At 38.5% G+C, this 13861-nt stretch overlaps 1 protein-coding gene across 7 annotated transcripts in view; it reads left to right on the forward strand.

The window, feature by feature from the left end:
* The window catches only part of RFTN2 (raftlin family member 2), a 57423-nt gene that overhangs the window by 10047 nt on the left and 33515 nt on the right, over positions 1-13861 (forward strand). For all 7 annotated transcript variants that reach the window (XR_009760441.1, XM_061608132.1, XM_061608136.1 and 4 more), the window contains 4 exons: positions 1047-1365; positions 4393-4596; positions 9026-9147; positions 11385-11488. Coding sequence is in view for 6 of the 7 variants with exons in the window: in XM_061608132.1 (XP_061464116.1) it covers positions 1047-1365; positions 4393-4596; positions 9026-9147; positions 11385-11488 (749 nt within the window). In the remaining variant the exon portion in view is untranslated. The remainder of the gene's footprint in view (positions 1-1046; positions 1366-4392; positions 4597-9025; positions 9148-11384; positions 11489-13861) is intronic.

A 13861-nucleotide genomic window follows, 5' to 3' on the forward strand; every position in this document is an offset into this window, starting at 1 on the left:
TATAGTAGCACACATACTACCTGCACTTTAAACATGTGAAAAATGTGTGTGCTTATTATGCTATCATGCAAAAAATTAACTTCCATCATCCCTAAAAATTGGTCATGCTGAGTGGGGCTGATGGAAGTTGTAATCCAAAACATCTGGAGAACATCAGGTTAAAAGAAGTAGGGGAAATACATAGGACTAGATCCAGGTGGGCTCCTTATGCAAACAGAAGGGTTCCTTCCTTTTGTGAAAGGAACTTAGATCCAACACAACGTCTCACTGAAGGAAGGAGGCAGGCAATTTCTTCCTAATTCCTCTTTTCCCATGTAGCCCACCAAAGAACCACACTGTTCCAAAGGTCCCCCAACCCTCTGGTGCAGATTATGGGGATACTAGGAGCTACAGAGGGAAGGAGGAATCTGTGAAAATCCTCACTTTCTCCAGTAAAACTGCCCTGTGACTGGAGTTCTACTCCCAGCAAGTCTGGATCCAGTTCACAGAAAATGAAGATGATGTGTATTTAAAAACAGGCATCACCAAAACAAATAAGTGCTCATGTAGAGTTTTACAAGAGAAAATGGGAGCGAGGTAGCAACACTCCACCAGTATAGAACTTAAGTTTTAAAATAAGCCTTGAGCCGTAAAACTCAACATTATAACTGTCATGTAGTGTGCATGCTAAAACTGTATAACCCACACATGTGCACTAGAGTGTCAGGCACTGCAGATTGAATGTGTGTGGTTCCTCCAGAGTTTCATTACGCCAGGGGAGGCAGGACGGGTGTGGTAAAGCAGTATAGCAGTAGCAATTGTGGAGACTGATCTCACGCCCACTACCCTATGTGACCTGCTCTCTGTTAGCTCCAGGTTCTGCCAAGGTCTAAATAGGTCTAAATAGACGTGTGATGTTTTAAACATCAATGTACACTGTTTCTTCCTTCACCCATATACCTGTATAGTACAAGCATCATGTACAAAGTGGCTCTTACAATGTTATTAATTCATAATTTCTAAATTAATACAGCTTAAATATAACTGTCTTTGTGAAAAAAATATAGATCAATGATGCTGCAAAAAGAGGGATGAAGTTTGTTGGATTTATAACACAACCTTGTCCTCAGTCTAAAATCTGCAATGGCACAAACAAGGATGGAAATACAGAGCCCGATTCAACACTATCCAGAAGGAGTAGAGAGCAGAGGAGGTGCAATCCAGATGAGAATGCTAAATCCTGGAATGAAGGGACTTTGAGTGGTCAGTCCTCTGAGAGTGGAACTGAGGAAGAAATTCAGCCAGACAGTGGGCAGTTGCAGGAGACTGATATTCAAGATGGAAGAGAAGGCAGTCCCAGCCCAGCTAAGTTAAGGAAAGGAGAAGGTATGGATATAGTCTACATATATTGAATAACAATTTCAAAAAAGATATAAGGATCCATTTTTGAAAGCAATAATTTTGACAGAAGATTACCATCAAAGCTGGTTTGTAGCTTGAAGGTGCTCTTGGAACCAGCCCTCCTATATTAGCAAATGGCGACAAAGGCCAGATTTTATCAGCTATTCTTCTTGTGCATGCTCTGCCCCCTTTTAGAGCAAGGAAATCTTACCGCTCTGGTCCATGTTTTTGTAATCTTGAGGACTGATTACAATAAAGTACTCTTAAGTGAGGCTGCTCTTGAAAATGAACCTCTATCAATCTATGGCCCTCCTGATGTTATTGAACTCCAAGTCTCATCAGCCCAAGCCAGTATGACCAATAGTCAGGGATGATGAGAGTTTGTAGTCCACCAACAACTGGAGGGCCACAGGTTAGCCACCCCTGTTCTGTAAGACTGTCTACGAGGGAAGAGGACTTTCTTGGCAGTGACACTCTTGTTATGAAAGGCTCTCTCCAAAGAGGTTCGCCTGGTGCCAACACTGCTGTCATTAGGTGCCATGCAGCAATATGTTCATCTACCCATGAATTTTAATAGATTGTACTAATGTGAGCAAATTTTACTTTGTTTGCAACCTTTATTTGCTGATTTATTGTTTTTGTAATTACTTTATACTGTACATCACCTTGAAATCTGATACGATTTTTAAAATAAATTAAATAAATAATACATTAACCTACAGCTTGTGCAAAATGCTATGGCCCACCTCCTGATGATTGTGGCAATAGCACATATAACCAGTTCCATGATAACTCCACTGGCTGCCTGTGGGCCCAATTCAAGATGCTGGTGCTTACCTGTAAAGCCCTCCACAACCTGAAACCCACTTAACGTAGGGACTGCCTCTCCCTAGCTGAATCCCTGCAGTCCATCAGATAAAATATTGCTCCACATTTCCTCATGATGCAATGTGCAGTCATTACTAGCTTAGCCACAGGACCTTTGCTGCAATCACCCTGAGGTTTTGGAATGACCGCCTGAATGAGGTCAGATATATTGTGTCCCTGATAGCATTCCAGAAGGGTTGCAAAATTCATGTATTTTGCAAGGTGTTGCTTAGATGAATATAATGATCATGAGATGTAGTCTTAATTGGTAGTCTGTGGTTTTGTGAACTTCAGTTGAAATTGATTTATTAGTTATTGTAACCATGTGGGCACAATGCTCTTATCCAAAGGATTCCAATAAGCTTGATAGAGCAGTTTTCTTATCTCCCTCACCTACAAGTGTGGATGGATATGGAATCAGCTAGAAGGGTGTGCGCAAAACAATATGATGGCCATTTGGAGGAATGGGAGGCCTGTGCTAGGAATGGGGGAGACATGCAATTCAGTTCGCATTTAAAGGTGAACCTATCTAATTTGTACTTTCTGAAACCATACACAAACTAAAACACAGCTATCCAAAATTCGCTCTTCTCCAAATTTTTCAATGAACTTCTCCAGCCAAGGAATGCAACAAAAATGCATATACTAGGATAACATGTGCATAAAAATGCATATAACAGTGAAAATAACATACAAACATGCATTATTGTAGAGGAAATTGCTTTGCAAAACTGTATATTCTGTAAAACTGCAGACAAAAATGTATGTTAGGAGAAATTTGCTCTAAAATGCTGATGAATTTTTGTGAGCTTTTTTTTAAAGCCCAAGCTAATGTGGAAATGTGGATAACTGAACTGAAAATGGGGGGGAAGAAACTGAGAGAAACAAAAATTCACAGATTTGCCCATCCCTAGTCTGTGCACACCTCTGATAACCCCATCCAGCCATATAAGCCCCCTCACCTTCCTCCAAGGTACTTATACTCTACAACACAAGTAACTTGCATAAAGCAGAGGGACAGGGCTGGATGGGATATGGAAGACACTCATGAACCTCCTGTTTCCTCCAATAGCCTGTTGTACTGCGTGTAGGTGAGGTGGAGGGGATTTAACTATTGGAGGAGGGGAGTAATATAAACCACTTTCTGCTTAGGAAAACTGATCTATACACGTCTTAAATAAAGAAAGCTCCTGAGCTCCTTATATTTGCCAGAAAGATGTAGCATAGGTATTCTGAATCAACTGAAGAATAGGTGGTTGTTGTTTTGCTGTTGTTTATTAGTTGCTTTTCTTGCAAAAGTGACCCAAAGTGACATAACAATAAAATGCTAAAACCAATTGCAACAAACTGATATACCTAAAAACACATCTGTACAGATAAAATGTGGATCTTGCAAACCCTGCCACAGTAAAAGTCATAGATATATGGCAAAGGAGAAAGTTAGAGCACTTTAGAAAAGTATGTGCAGAGTGGAAAGGATGCATCCTGGAAATGGTAAAAAGGAAGCTGCAGCAGGTTTTGGTAATCAGTTGGATGGTGGAAGAAGTTGGAGATGGTGGGTGGTTTGGTGTTTGTCTGAAGTTTAGTTTGAACAATGGAACTCCAAGAGGGGATGTCAACAAAATAATTACAGATATAAGTGAGATATCAAGAGTGTAAAAATAGATGTTATCAATAAGAAAATTAGAGCGCTGAGAAAGGGAATGTAAGAAGCAAGAAGGGTCCAGTGCACAGGGCTGGGCCTTTATTGGAAAGCAGGAAAGATTAAAAAGTAGAGTTCTGTCAACTCAAGGGATGGAGAATGAGCATTCTGAGAGATAGGAAAAGGACTCAAAGATGAGACAACTATGCTCTGTATAAGGAGAAGAAAGATTTTCAACATTAAATAGCTCTGTCAAGTTGTCTGTCGCCTTGGGAGGTTCCAACATATTGGCTTTCAGGCTGAAAGAATAACATCCCTCTTGAATTGGAACAGCATTCATATGTCATGCTGAGGCTTTATGCCATGATCTATGGAAAAGCTTAATTTGTCTTTGACGTTTGAAATACAGATAAATATTCCAGAAGTATAATCTCTTTTCATGTGATTCACGTCCTTCAAGTCATCATTATCCCTGACTTATTTATTTTCTCATATCCTATCAGATAACAAATTGTATACAGTCTTCAATGTTTTTGAGGATGAATCCACCTGTTGGACCTATCATGACGGTGTTTTGTCTCTAAAAGTGTCAAAGAAAGGGCCCGTGATTACTACTTTGGACGCTGACTGGCTGGAATTAACCACATTTTATTACAAGCAAGGATTGTCATTAATTGACTCATTTGTATACTGGGAAGCTTCTAAAGGTAAATGTAGCAATACCATTAGTTTCTTTACACCTGAAAAAAAGGGGTCATAGCATGATATATTTCAGAACAGTAAAGGAACTAGATTATGTAGTGGCCTCTCCTACTTAATCAATGATGTACAATAAGAAGAAGGATTGTAAGGGCAGACAGAGCTAGAAGACAAATATTCAAAATTTTCAACAAGCAGTATTTTTCCAACCAAAACACCTACTTAGGGAATTAGATGGCAAAAACAGCTCTACTGCAGCTAAGGATGTTTTTAACTGAACAAACCTGATTCGCTACTCCTGGACTAATACACAGATATCCTTTGGGTTTTGAACATCTCTGAATTTTGTGATACCATTCTTAGGTAAAACAGAAAGTACCAAAATACATACAAAAATGTATATTTTAGGTTACAATGTGTATAATATATTTTAGAATAAAATATTTTGTGAAAAAATGCTTTAAAATACAATAAAAGTTTTGTGCATTTTTTTAAAAAAATCACAGATTAATGCAGAAACAGCACAGAATGCACTTGTGAATGAACACATAAGAAACTGATGTGGGCCAGGAATTGACTGATCCATCCATCCCATTTCTGAAAGCCTATTCCACACACCTCTTAAAGACATGTTCTTTCCCAATATACTGAACTGCTTTAACTCTGGGACTAATTGACATTGGAATGAGAACAATGCAAAACAAAAACACTGGGTCCCTCCAGAACCCTCCAAGATGGTACAAAAGTAGAGTCGGGTGGAGAAGAAAATGGGAATGGGGAAAAACTGACTCTGCTTGAAATTCCTTCTTTAAAGGGTTTGGTTTTTCAAGAAACAAACTGTACTAAAACAACGGAAAGAAAATGTTATCTGTAGTGGTAGTGGGATTTTCCTTTTCCCACAGTGAGCATGTGGACCTCAGAGGATTATTGTGTGCTTCTTTAGGATGTGGAATCCCAACCTTAATGGGTGACAATGCACTGATGGTATTATTCTAACAGTGGATTTCATGATGCTTCCTTTATCATGTTCTCTACTTCTCATGGCTCTCAAAAGCCAATTTAGTAGTATATCAGTAGGGATGGAAAAATCTGTTAATGCAATTTTTTTCATTTTTTCCTCAATCTTATGTTCAATTCTTTACTTTTCCCCATCTGTTTGCAATTTTTTTTTCTAAATGTCCTCACAAAAGTTCATCAGGATTGGAGTCCATTTCTCATACACATTTCCTTATGTAATCTTGCCAAATATAAACATATTTTATATAATATAATGCATTTTTGTATGATACTTTCATAAATATACGCATTTTATGCACACTTCCCCTAATATACACATTTTTGTACATATTATATAGTTGAAGAACTGCACCACAAAATTCAGAGAAGAGCAACTTTGGAAGGATAGCTGTGTTTCAATTTACGTAGTATATTGGAAAGTTTTGCTAAAATTCTAAAACAAAGAAAATGAGATATTTCATAGTAAAGTTTCTGAAGCAGGAGGATAGCACATAACTGTTTGGTTACTTACATGCTTGGAAGTTTGTATTTCATTGTGTTTACTAACTGAAATGCTTCAAGTTCTTTAAAGTAGTATGTTGATTTTTTATCCAATGTTCATTTCTTTAATTGGCCTAGAACTGGGCAGTTAGTGGTCCTTATAGCTCAGTTTATAGTAGTTGCGTATGAATGGAACACAGGACATTAATACAGAACAGCTTCTTTGTAAGAGTTCACTGAAGTGTTGCTTCTAACAAACATTTCATAAAAGACTCACATAGTCCTTGTATGGAAAATGATTCAAATGAGAAACATTAATAACTAAATGATAGCATTAAGAAGACCTCTTAGGTGATCCATTTTGTTTCTGCTTAGTGCTTTATATTTTACACATTAGCATAAAGTAGATAATAAAAGTTTATTTAAGAGGTAATGTTATCATTTAGCTATTAATGTTTCTCATTTGACTATTTTCCATACAAGGACTATATGAGTTTCCTTTTATGATTTAATGTGACAATGCAGAGATATTGATTAATACATTTTCATGCATCATTCTACAAAAACTAAACTTTTCTCGACTTCATTTTAGTATATCATGGGTGATTGACTATGTTTGGTATTGACAAAGAAAAAGAAATTTACTAACTTAACAGATCATGGGATCAGGTGTTGACTGTACAAGTTGCACAAGTTGTTAGCATTATTACTTTGAGGTATCAAAGAATGCCCTAAAGTTATATCAATTCCATGCCAGTTTATTTTTGTGTAATCTGTCATGGGAAATAGTGCTAGGAGTTAGTGCACTCCACAGGTGATGTTCTTTTTCTGTGTAAATTCCAAACACAGAAGAATGCTAATGTGAGGACTTCCGGGAAGGGTGACTTCGCTTGTGCCTGCTTTTGGGACGGGCTCCCGCCTCAAAAGAAGCTTATTCAGATATAAATCAGTCAGAACATTTTTTTTTTTGACTGATGAAATTTCTCCCGGGCAGGGAGAAACGTAGAGATCAACCTCAAAAGCCTGTTTTTGTTGGGAGGACTGGATTTCATTAATTTATGAGATAAGGTCCAGCCAACAATGCCGGACGGACTTTCTAACAAGCTCTATCTGCTTAAGCGATACGTTTATCTTTTCTTTAAAGAGAGAACGGACTAACAGGCAAGCACCCTTCTTTCTATTATTTTTTTTTACTTGGTTTAAATTGTTACAGCAAAAGGAGATTTGTCAGATTGATCGGCTTTGGACAACTTCTGGGTGAGATATAACTCTTTTCTGTTATTCACGAAATTAACAGCTTATCTCTGTTTCTGTCGCAAAAAGCTGTCCTGGAAGTGCATTCTAAAGATAATAAACAGAAGAGGGATTTCTATTCCTGATTTCTATTCCGAGGAATATTATATTGTCTGGGACTATTCTCTTTTTGGTCTATTTTATTTTGACGAATCTGCTTCTTCACGACGCCACTAACTGTTTTGATGCTGGCAACTAAATTTGTTTTGCATTCTTGAACATAGAGAGATAAGGCAGGTTGCTCTGTTTATACTGTGATGTCATCAAGCCTGGAATATTAACCCAATTGTTGCTGAAATAAGAAGTGGTTCTTCTTTATTTTTATTTTGCTTTGTTTTCGTGGTTTTAAAAATGGCAATCAAGAAAGTGGCTGAGAATCTGGAAGTAACTATGTTTCAGAAAATAATGGATGAGATTGAGATAACGAAACAAACCCTGTGACAGGGTAGTAAGGAGCTGAAAATTGAACTGAGCAAAATGACGCAGGAGCTTAAAGAAATAGGGGATCCTGTGAGAGAGGAGAATGAGATCAGAGATGAGAAAAGAAAAAATAAAGGGAAGATACAAGCCCTGGAGATTGGAACAAATGTGGAATTGGAAAAAGATCTGGAGTTTATGGATTTTAGAAATAAAATCTACTGTTTGGAATTTAACGTTATCTCTGAAGAAATTAATGAAGATATTAGAGATAAAGTTATCAATGGCTTGGATAATCTTCTGGACTGGAATGATGTGATGGAGCTTGATATAGAGAAAATCTATGGAATTAACTGCAGCCATGTGACAATGGAAAAACTCTTAAGAGATGAGCCAGTGCATTTTGTAAAAAAGAAGAACACAGATATGACATTACAACAGTATTTCAGCAACTTATTCAGAATGGATGGCAAGAAAATATTTGGGATAGAGGAAATTCCCATCAGACTCTTATTATATGACTATGGTTACAACAGCAAGATTATTATGGAATACTGATAATGGAAGATTGGACACTGAAATTACTGGACTTAACAGGACTATTGAAGATGGAAGATGGAACTAATAGGGATAATGGAATAATGGCTATTGAAATTATTGGACCTAACAGATTCTGATGAGATGGATTAATCGAAATGTTTATTTGGACTATGGTTATGATAATAAGATTATTATAATTATTAACGAGATGGATTAATTGACATGTTTATTTGGAGAAAAATTGATAGATATATTTCTTAAAGAATTGAAACCTCTCTTTGACTTTTTGTGGAAAGAATAAAGTAATGTTTATGAGATTTGATGATTAATTAAGATAACTACTGGAGGAAAGTGATTTTATAATATGATTTAAGAGACAGGATTGTTATATATTGTAGACCTATAACTGATTTGATATGTGACAAATGGGAAGTCAACATTTTATTTTTTTTGTTTAATCATTTTTGTTTTGTTTTGTTTTTTGTCTTTGAATGTTTTATGATTTTGTTTTCTATGTTTTATGAAAATTTGAATAAAAATTATTGTAAAAAAAAAAAAAAAGAATGCTAATGTGTGAGAGACAGAGGAAAAACAATAACCCTAATCTGATTGAAATCCAAAGGAGATACATTCATGAAAGATTTTAAAATTTCAAAGTTTCTATCATTCCTTCTCTTCTTATTCCCCTAGCTGACAACTTGCCCAAATCATTAGAAGGCTTATTTATATATGAAGAAGAAGGCACAGGAGTTCCAGGTTCAAACAGGAAAGGAAATGATGCAATTGTTGTAGAACAATGGACTGTGATTGAGGTAAATCCGTGTTTCTGTTTTTAACTATTTCAATTAGTCTAATAGATTTGTCTGTTCCTAGATTCTGATTTATATTTCTTAAAAGTAAATTCAAGTTAATAAATCAGTATAAGCTAGTCTGCAATATGTGTGCAATTTAAATATACTTAGGACTTTAATTGGAAAACTCTACTATATTTTCTAGTTCTTTTAACTAATATTCACATAAATGATAAGATTGTAATTAAGGAAACATTGACAGTATAGATATCAGGAGGCGTTTAAGGTTATGTGCTGATTCAAATGTTTAAGACACATAGCAGATTATAGTATCTATGATATGAAATACATAATAGCAGATTATGGTATTCAGCAAGAAGCCCCTGAATAAAACAGCATCAAGAGTTTACTACAAATATATACTGCAGTTTCTGTATCACACATTAATATTTGAACATTTCATACGAAATACTCCTAGCATCCAAACTTGAAAAGTTACATGCAGGTTTGGATTTATTTGTTTGTTTGTGTAATCACTGACGCACGTAAATTTGGACGAAAGAAATTCACCACTGTACTGCTGAGAGCATATATATGCAGTAGCAGCTTCTACTGGGAAAACTGAACCTTTTGTTAAAATGATGGAACTGGCTTCTAAGAAATGAAGCAACACAAGCAGTGGACTTGTTCAGTTCTCCAATCACGGTGGCCTCCCAAAGTTTGTTTGCTTTTGAAATCATTTTTTCTCTGGTTTTGTAGGGGCTTGCTTTTCTAACCTGGGCCTTCTCCTTTGATATTACATTCTTGCAAATGACTCATAAAAATTTATTAACTTTGGAAGTATTTAGGGTTGCCAGGTCCATGGCCTGAGACTGATCCTGTATCTTTAGGAGAAGAGAAGGTCAGCCAAGTGCAGGTGTTCTTGCAACTCTGTAATGGGAAAAACCACAAGGTGGAATTCTCCCTCCCCCCTCCACAACTTTGAAAGATATGGAAGACCTCTTGGAGGCTGGGCCTGGCAACCAAGAGGTCTTCCGTATCTTTAAAAGTTGGGCAGGGGGAAGGGAGAATTCCACCTTGTGGTTTTTCTCATTACAGAGTTGCAAGAACACCTGCACTTGGCTGACTTTCTCTTCTCCTAAAGATACTGGATCAGTCTCAGGCCATGAACCTGGCAACCCTAGAAGTATTAGACTTTTTTAACTGGCATTAGTGATTCAGAAAAGGAAAGCAATGAATAAAAAAAGAAGGGCTCCTTTCCAATGAAACTATATGAAGGCATGTGGGAGAACTCTGCATTCAAGCAGAAGGAATTTCCCACTGCAACTGCTTGCACCACTGAAGAAGCAAATTACCTTTTACTTTAACATGTGACTTGTTTCTACACAAGCAAAAGTGGCTTTGACAGGGAAACTTCAGAGAAACCTCTGAAACAGTATGCACCGTGCTCCCACACACAAATTGCTATGTTTGATCAGAGACAGCATTAATTAAGAAAAGTATATACACAGACTGAGAATCTCTTTCTTTGAGCAACATATGTAAGGCCAACGATAAAAACATGGTACATAGATCCTTTTGGGGGGATGGGGTTCAATCATAGCTTTAGTAACCAAAGTAAGGAAGGCACCAATAATGGATGAGAATAGGGGAAAGGAGGAGGGGAATTCACAAGGTGGATATAACATGCAGATCAGATCCAAGGCTCCATTTGCAATACATATTTAAAGCAGTATCATACCACTGTATGGCTTCCCCAAATAATCTCAAGAGTGGTTTAACAGTCCATTCCTCTTCCCAGGGAACTCTGCAAATTGTAGCTCTGTAAAGGGAATAGGGGTCTCTTAAGAACTCTCAGTACCCTTCACAAACTACAATTCCCAGGATGCTTTGGAGGAAGCAATGACTGTTTAAAGTGGTATGATACTGCTTTAAACGTGTAGTGCAGATGGGATTCAAGATAACTGCTACATTTGAATTGTTAGATAACCAAGATGTGACTTAAGCAGACTTTGTCAGTATTTATAAGAGCTCTCTAGCCCTCAAGTTTAGCAAAGTTAATCGCGTTGAGTCAGTAATCACATTTTTGTGCACCCTTGAGATTTCATCTCCTTCCTCACTCCCACCACCCCCACACAAAAATTTTCAGGGCTTAGTCAGGCACTGGAACTAGCATAAAAGTCCAAAACTGCTGTTTGGCACATGGAAATTTTTACTGCTCTCTCAAAAAGTACTTATGTCTATGTTTTTCTATATAGGGCAGTGAAATCAAAACAGATTATGGTCCTTTACTACACACTTTGGCTGAGTTTGGTTGGCTTTTAACATGCATCCTGCCTACTCCAATCATTCGACTGGACAGGTAAATGAAAATAGTGCATTTCTCTCCCTAAGGAAGGGCAGCCCGACTTGTGGGCATGCACCTGCTCCTAACAGCAGACAGGATCTGAACTGGTGATCTGTGAAACAGAGCTTTCATGAGGCCAGCTTTGTCTCTCAGTGGCTTGGTTGCAGGATTCTTCAGGATGTCCAAGAAAGCGTTTCTAAATTAGTCATCATCCCATCCCCCCAAAAGCTGGGCAGGGGCTCTTTCCTCCTGATGACATTCATAAGTCAGGCTAGGGAGGGACGTTTCTAAGTTTTCCTTGTGAGCAGCAACTGTTGGGGGGATTGCCTCATGGTGAGGGCCTGCTTCTTTGTGCAGGAGTGGAGTGTCCTTTCCTCACTTCCCTTTTGACAAGGGTGACTGGTGAAGTTCTGTAGTGACTGTGAAGCTACTTTTTAACGCAACTCCACCACCATCCCTCACTCAGCCGCAGGAAATGAATTGAAGCTGCTTTGCCTCAGACAGCAATTATGGTAGCTAGAGACCATTTTGCAGCTTTATACAGGGCCTCATTTAGATGAGGGAATTTGTCTCAGAAAGGGCCTTGAGGCAAGACTGTGCTTACATTGAGGTAATGAGGTCAGCTGATGGAGGGCAGGTGGGCTGGCCCTCCCACCTCCAAAATTTTATGGAACATGATTATACAGCCACTTCTGTATACTACAGCCAGCATGTATTTTTCACATTCCGCCATGTTGTTGAAAATACCCCCCATGCCATTCTGATGCTTCCCATAAGCTCATTTCAAAACAAAATCTTACAAAATTTATAGTCCTGAACTCAGAAATGCTTGCTTAACAACCTTCTGATTTTTCATGGTGATACACAAAACACTCAGGGAGAATTGAGATTTCAAAGTATAAAACAAGATTTAAGAAATCCAGACCCCTGCTGGACTTTTTTCTGTCATAATTTGTTGAAATTAATGAAAAATCAGCCATGTTCACAGAGTACCTATAATTCTATTACTGACCTTGCCCCATACACTGAGCTTCATCTTCTGCAGTTTAAAAGTTTAAAAAATGCATGGCTGATTTTAATTAATTTAAGAAATTTAACATTGGAGTTTATGATAGTGCAGGCATGCTCAGTGAGAACCAACTGTCAGTGTTCTAAAAGCCAGACTAGCAGCTGTTTGGCTTGGCTAATCGGTAGACCACATGCACACCGGACATTTATTCCACTTTAAACAGTCAGGCTTCCCTCAAAGAATCCTGGAAAGTGTAGTTTGTGAAGGGTGCTGAGAGTTGTTTGGAAACTCCTATTCCCCTGACAGAGCTCCAGTGGCCAGAGTGGTTTAACATTCAGCCCCTCTTCTGGTGATTGCAGCTCTGTGAGGGGAATAGGGCATTTCCTAACAACTCTCAGCACCATTCACAAACTACACTTCCCAGGATTCTTTGGGAGAAGTCATGACTCTTTAAAGTGGAATAAAGTTCTGGGGTGGATGTGGCCAGGGGCAGCTTTGGTTTAAATTTGGGTGGGAGACTTCATGTGCTGCTGCAGAATAAAAAGGAGGGGGAAATCCTGAAAAAGAATGATACTGTTCACAATGTTTTCCTTTTGGAAACAAAAGAGGCTTTCCCTCTGTCCAGGGCCTACCCACCCAATCTCCTCCCCCTCCCTCCCTCCTCCCTCCTCCTTCCCTCCCTCCTCCCTCCTCCTTCCCTCCCTCCTCCTTCCCTCCCTCCTCCTTGCTCCCTACCACTTCTCCTCCTCCTTCCTCTCCCCCTTCCTCCACTCCCTGCCCCTTCCCCAGATCAGTTTCACCTATCCTAAGCATGACTGTACAGGTGTAAATCCCATTGAACTCAATAAGCATGCAAATGATCTAACCTGCCCTGCCCTGCCCTCCTCCTCCTTCTTCCTATCCCCTCCCTCCTATCCCTTCCCTCCCCCTGCTCAGAGACACATGTTACCAGATTCTTTAAAGTTACACAGGAAGTGGACTGGACTGTAAAAGACCAACCCAAATTGTGTTTGTATTTTTACAAATTTGTAGGGCAGTACAGTATCTCAGAGAGGTCAGATGACCTGCTCCCCTGGTTCATTCACTATAGCCGCCCAATTTCCCTGCTTTTTAAAGTTTGATAGAAATATCTGTTGGGTATAGGTATGTTCTTAAACCACAAGGGTTTTTTACCTATTGGTGAATTAGATCTGGTTTTCTGTGACTGGTTGAGGAGGCCGTTGCTGAGATTAGCCCACCGGGCTTGGCCAAGGTCCAAATTGAAGTCCAGACACAGGTGATGTAAAAAGTCAGAAAAGGAGTAGGTCCCTTAATTGTTCTCATCACAAGAAAAAGAAGCAGGTTTGGGAGTCGAGCTTCTTCATCTAGAGAGACAATTA

The sequence above is a fragment of the Rhineura floridana genome, chromosome 2, assembly GCF_030035675.1.
Source record: "Rhineura floridana isolate rRhiFlo1 chromosome 2, rRhiFlo1.hap2, whole genome shotgun sequence".
NCBI lineage: Eukaryota > Metazoa > Chordata > Lepidosauria > Squamata > Rhineuridae > Rhineura > Rhineura floridana.